The sequence below is a fragment of the Lotus japonicus genome, chromosome 2 (genome assembly GCF_012489685.1).
Source record: "Lotus japonicus ecotype B-129 chromosome 2, LjGifu_v1.2".
Taxonomy (NCBI): Eukaryota; Viridiplantae; Streptophyta; class Magnoliopsida; order Fabales; family Fabaceae; genus Lotus; species Lotus japonicus.
The window spans coordinates 12407428-12412949 of record NC_080042.1 but is presented as its reverse complement, the minus strand read 5'-3'; the positions used below and the strand labels follow the sequence as shown (position 1 = coordinate 12412949).

At 35.2% G+C, this 5522-nt stretch overlaps 1 protein-coding gene across 1 annotated transcript; it reads left to right on the top strand.

The window, feature by feature from the left end:
• The first annotated feature begins 365 nt into the window (after positions 1–365).
• On the top strand, positions 366–4870 carry LOC130737611 (U-box domain-containing protein 35-like). The gene is made up of 5 exons (XM_057589423.1): positions 366–457; positions 1992–3891; positions 3979–4097; positions 4237–4352; positions 4450–4870. The coding sequence occupies exons 2-5, from the start codon at positions 3501–3503 to the stop codon at positions 4631–4633; spliced, it is 810 nt and encodes a 269-aa protein (XP_057445406.1). The 5' UTR covers positions 366–457; positions 1992–3500; the 3' UTR covers positions 4634–4870.
• Positions 4871–5522: the final 652 nt, after the last annotated feature.

Below are 5522 nucleotides of genomic sequence, written 5' to 3'. Positions count from 1 at the left end.
AGTTCTCTATATCAGGAGAGAAAATAAATTAGAAGCCACAAAAATCGCTAACAACATCGTTGGTTGCTTTGTCGAGAATTACATTGAAAGCTTGGTTTCACCTTGTTGAAAGTAAGTATGTTCAGTACCTTTCAGTTATCACCATTAGACTCTATTCTTAAATCGTATGTTCATGTATCTTTTCAAATCTTTGTTGGGAAGATTGATACTGCTGAATAGACTATGTAAATTGCTTTTAGTGGCCCATTAGGACCAATTTGTTGGATTTTTTTAATAATTCTAGTAATCATATCAAACTTTGGTTGTTTCTCTTTTTCATTTTGGTATGCTAGTTCCGGTAATGTTTTAGAAAATTGATGTTATAGGATTTTGAGGAGTTCGTGGCTCTTTTCAAAACCCAACTAATTGAGAAATGTGGAATTGGTGATTCTTTCTTGATGGCTGACGCAGGTTTATGGTAAGAGTCATACTCATATTCTCATAAGAGATATATATTAAAATGCCTTTAATCTTGACTTTGGCTTATTATAGGACAGGTTCCTCATTTTCACCTATATATGAGTTAGTGATCTTTGCAACTGCTCAATTTAGCCTCGTCCTATTAATAAATTGATATTTTGATGCCACGTTGAAATATTTTCCTGTGTTTTTTTTATGGTATATGTTATTGATTATATGTCTACTTGAGAGGGGGTGAATTATGTTCCAGTGTTTGATGATTACAAGTAGATTTTGATAAAAATATTTTGGATAAGCTTGCTTTGGAACTGCTTTTGGTACAAGGCTGTTAACTATTTCATTTTGATAAGAGGTCACAATCTTGTTTGCTGCATGGCCTAATGCTTCTCCGCAACAATATATTACCTGAAAACATCTAGGGCCAGCACAAGAGCCCTTGCTGGAACTGTTACAATAGATGACCATTGAGTGTGTCATGTGTGACTGAATGTCTGAATTGCAGCAAAGGGGGTATAACTCAGTCAAGTTCTTTGACTAATGAATTGTTTTGAAACTTCAATTGTGGGCATGAAAATTTTGTTTCTGAAACCATGTGGAATACACTTTTCATACAACATTGTGGTTGTATTGTTTCGTTGGCCTGAAAATGTTTTTATCTAATAGTAGTCCTGAATCCTGATTGTTAAAAAAAAACTGCAAAGTCAGGTCCATTATTATGAAAACAGGTTAACTCTTTTGCCATGAAAATGCAACGTGTATATACATATATGTATATTTTTTTTAGAAGAACATTTATGCTGTGTTTAGTGTGCGTCATATGTGCTACAGAAGGACACTATATCACTGAAGTAGGATATAGTCGTTTTGTTAATGTTCCAATGTTTGTAAATAGAAGTGAACGGAACTTTCTCACTTGATGAAAGTTTATTCACATCTCACTCAACTGGTATACAAACACACACTTTAGTATTGGAAACTATCTATGTTCTAAAAGCTAATTATCTAGCCATTTTTTATTTGAAACTTTATGTTCTCTAATATGGATGCTTGTGTAGAGTGAAAATTAAGTAATTATATTTAATTATTTCCACCCCAAATTGATTATGTTCAATCTTGATTTGAGAAGTGAAAATATAGCTAATATGCTTTGTTTTGTCAATGATATTACTGTTTTTGGGTCAAGATGCTGAGGTAATATTATTTGTATCAACCACCGAGCATCCATGTAAAGAATGTTCGTAATTTTTTTTATGTTTATACAATTTGGCCCAATAATTCTTGCGCAAACATGTGCATATTATAGACCTCTCTCCGAACAGGATAGACAGGTTTGCTGTAGTAGTTTTGTTTCTGCTCCTGGTTCTTGGGATGGGAATCAGCTTGCTCATTGGTTTCCTGAGAACATTATGAGACTATAATTCTGTGTTTCCTCCTAGTTTAAGGACAGGGAGGATGCTATGGCTTGGAAGTTATCTGCTAATGGTGTTTTCACCCTTAAGTCTACTTATTCTTCCTTTGCCATTGGGTTGCAGATTAATGGTGGAGAGGTGAACCAGAAACTTTTCAAAACTGTTTGGAAATGTAAAGGAATTCAGAGGGTTAAGCTCTTCTTATTGAAAGTAGCTAATAATATTTTACTTAAAAATGAGCAATGGGCTGTCAGACACATGACTGAAGATCCTTGCTGTCCAAGGTGCCCAGGAATGCGGGAGGTGGCCGTCCATCTTTTTAGAGACTGTTTCCATTCTGTCCAGGTTTGGAAAGCTCTTGTTCCTCCTGATTTATTAGTAGATATGTTTTGTTCGGACACGGAAGCTTGGTTGTTATTTAATCTCAGTTCTGGTAAATGCTACATTTTTAGTATTCCCCCTGGTCCTTAGGCTTTGGCTTTCCTCTGGATATCCTTTTGAGGTCTAGAGGTGATCTCATTTTTTAGAATATTGGGAATTCTAGTGCAGCTCTTGTTTGTAAGATATACAGAATGATTCGAAATTTCAGTGCTGCAATTGTGATGAAGTCCTCAGCAGGTGTATCTGTTTCTAGGGTGAAGAAATCTACCTTGCTTAAGTGGGCACCTCCTATGGAGAGTTGGGTGAATTTTAACACTGATGGGTCATTCTCTGCTGATAAGAAGGGTGCATGTGGACGAGTGTTAAAGGACCATGAGGGTAAATTTATTGTGGGATTTACAATTTATTTGGGTCCTGTTTCTGTTCTTCAAGATGTGCTCTGGGGCTTAATTTGTCGACTTAGAATTGCTTTGTCCAAGGGCTTTTCAAAAGTTTTTGTTGAGACTGATTCTGAATTAGCCATTCGATTTCTGAACAAAGGAATTGGGGAAGCTAATCCTTGTGCTCCTATGGTGAGAGATATTAAGAGGCTGCTGAACCAGTTTACTGCTCATTGGAGGCATGTTTTTATAGAAGCAAAGTGGCGGACACTTTTGCAGTCTGCAGAGAATAGGTTGTCCTTATTAGTTCCTATGAGGATTTATGATGTTCTTCCTTCTTTTAGTTTAGTTCATTTCATGTTTGAGCTCCTTGATTTTGGCGTTGTAGCCCCGTATGCAATAAAAAAAAGCTGTGCATATATTTTTTTTTTAAATAAATCGACCAGAATAATAGTTTAAGATGTATACTTTTTTTTGTTAAAGCTATTATAAAAATATTATTTTTATAACAAATTGAATTAACGTAGGATTAGTAGCAATTGTTTGTCAACTAGTGAAATGCTATGCTAAAGCATTTAAGTAATCAATCAAGACTGATACAGTGTATGTCAAAATTTATATATTATCCCAGGAGTTTACTAACTTAAAAAAAAGAGTAAAAGTATAATTGAACATCTATCCAAAATGTATTTAGACGCAATTCATGATTATTAAATTCTTAAGATGGTGACACTCTTTGGGGAAAATTAACAAGGAAAAAGTCACATAAACTATAAACCAACGTGCACTTCAATTTTGCCAACAATGTCAAGCATTATTATTGTGGAAGCAAGCTCTAGCCTAGAATCATGGTGAATTCTTATTCCGATCGATGACAGAGCAACTTGGCATAAAGTTGGAGAAAGCAAGTATCATGTTACCAGGTGAGTACTGTTTGCATGAAGAAAACTCTAGCTGTAGCGAGATAGGGGATGAAGATTCAGAGTTAGATTCTGAGCTGTTTGAGATCAATATTAATTTGAAGGATCCTGAAGATACTTTAGATAAAATTCCAGAAGACTGCGAGAGTATTAGTGTGTTCTCTCTTGATATAAATAATCACCTAGCTGAGAAATTAGATGTTGTTTATGTGGCGGTGGGCTTTGATGGAAATTCAAGTATGGAAGCGCTTTCATGGGCCTTGAAGCATGCCGTGACACCCTCCTCTACCACTGTGTGTCTTGTACACGTTTTCCCTCAAGTCAAGCTCATTCCAACTCCATGTATGTCATCTTCTCTTCTCCTTAATTATGTATCACTATTTGTCACTCCTGAATTTGCCTCTTTTTGTGCGTGGCAATATTATTCAGTGGGAAAAATTCCAAGGAGCCATGTAAATGTAGAGCATGTTAACATCTGCTTAACCCTCGAGAAAGCAAAGAGAAAATTGCTTCTTCAAAAGTTCATTGGCCTGTGTGTTGACTCCAAGGTAAAGTATTAATCTTAGCTTCTTCAAAAGTCTACATCAGATAAGTTCTTTAAGTTCTGCATGCTTTTTTATGTATTGATTGATCGAAGATAGATTTTTTATGATTGTAATGTTGCTAGCTGTGCTAATTAACTTACAGGTTAAGGTGGAGATAATGCTCATTGAAGCTGACAATGTTGCTAAAGCCATCTTGGACCTTGTCAGGAATCTCAATATAAGAAAATTGGTGATTGGAAATACCAAATCTAACTTAAGGTACCATGTTATGAATCATAATTATGTGACACTATCAATTTATAATAATAGCATTTTCTGATATAATGGTTTCATCATTAATTACTTGTATGAGTAGAAAATCTTGGTCTAGAAGGCAAAATGCAATAGCGGACATGGTACTGAAAAATGCAGAGGAAAGCTGTGATATTAAAATCATATGTGAAGGAAGAGAAGTGACCGACCAGATGATTGATTATTGCACTTCGCCACATTCAGAAGACAATGGCAATTACTGGAGTTTCTCATGGAGAAGAAGATGAATCTCTTGGTCTTCATCCCAGTACTTAAGCGAGTATATATATCTTGGCTTTAGTTTTCTTTCCAAAGTCCCAGTATAATTGGAATATAATTTTGGGTATTGTGTATAAATTGAATATTTTATGATTAGAAATCCTCATGAATTTTGTTAATAATCGTGCAATGTGTACCATTTATCTAAATTCTACAACATTGATGATGTTCTCAATGGGAAGTACACGGCACGTATTAACACTCCAGCAAGGTTCTCTACTATTTGGTGTAGCTGTTACAGCAGTAGATTAAAGTTCTAAATCTGAAGTACTCTAACAACCAGAACCACAAACATGGAATAAAAATGAACTTCCCAATACTCAACACTATAACAGTAGTACAGAAGCTCAGAGGGAGCTAAAATGAAGCATTATAATTGTGTATATCATGATGTGAGGACCACACTAGTCAAAATTGCGATTTAAATCGTCAAATCGCACGATTTTGAAAATTTAAGCACCCTGCGATTTAATAGATAGCAAAATCGGTGCTAAATCGCACCCTAACTCCTTAAATTGGTTGTCGTTCTAGTGCTCTGTTTTCAAGGGGTTATTCAAGTTGTAGAAAGTGCTTTATTCCCACTATACATTCTTCTCCTCTCCTTCTCTTCGATTGTTACCTTGCTTCTATTTTATACTTACCATTAAGTCATTAACTCTCTCAATTGAATTTCTAGATTACATAACTCTTAATTTTATAGCTTCAGTTGCTGTTATTACAAAAATTTGACATTCATTTGGAAAAAAATGTATATGTATTATGATGCCGAACCTGTAAGACTGTAGTCTATAGAGTCACACACACAGCCAGTAACAATTGTGAATCCATCAACCCATCGTTCATGTGACATCACCTCAA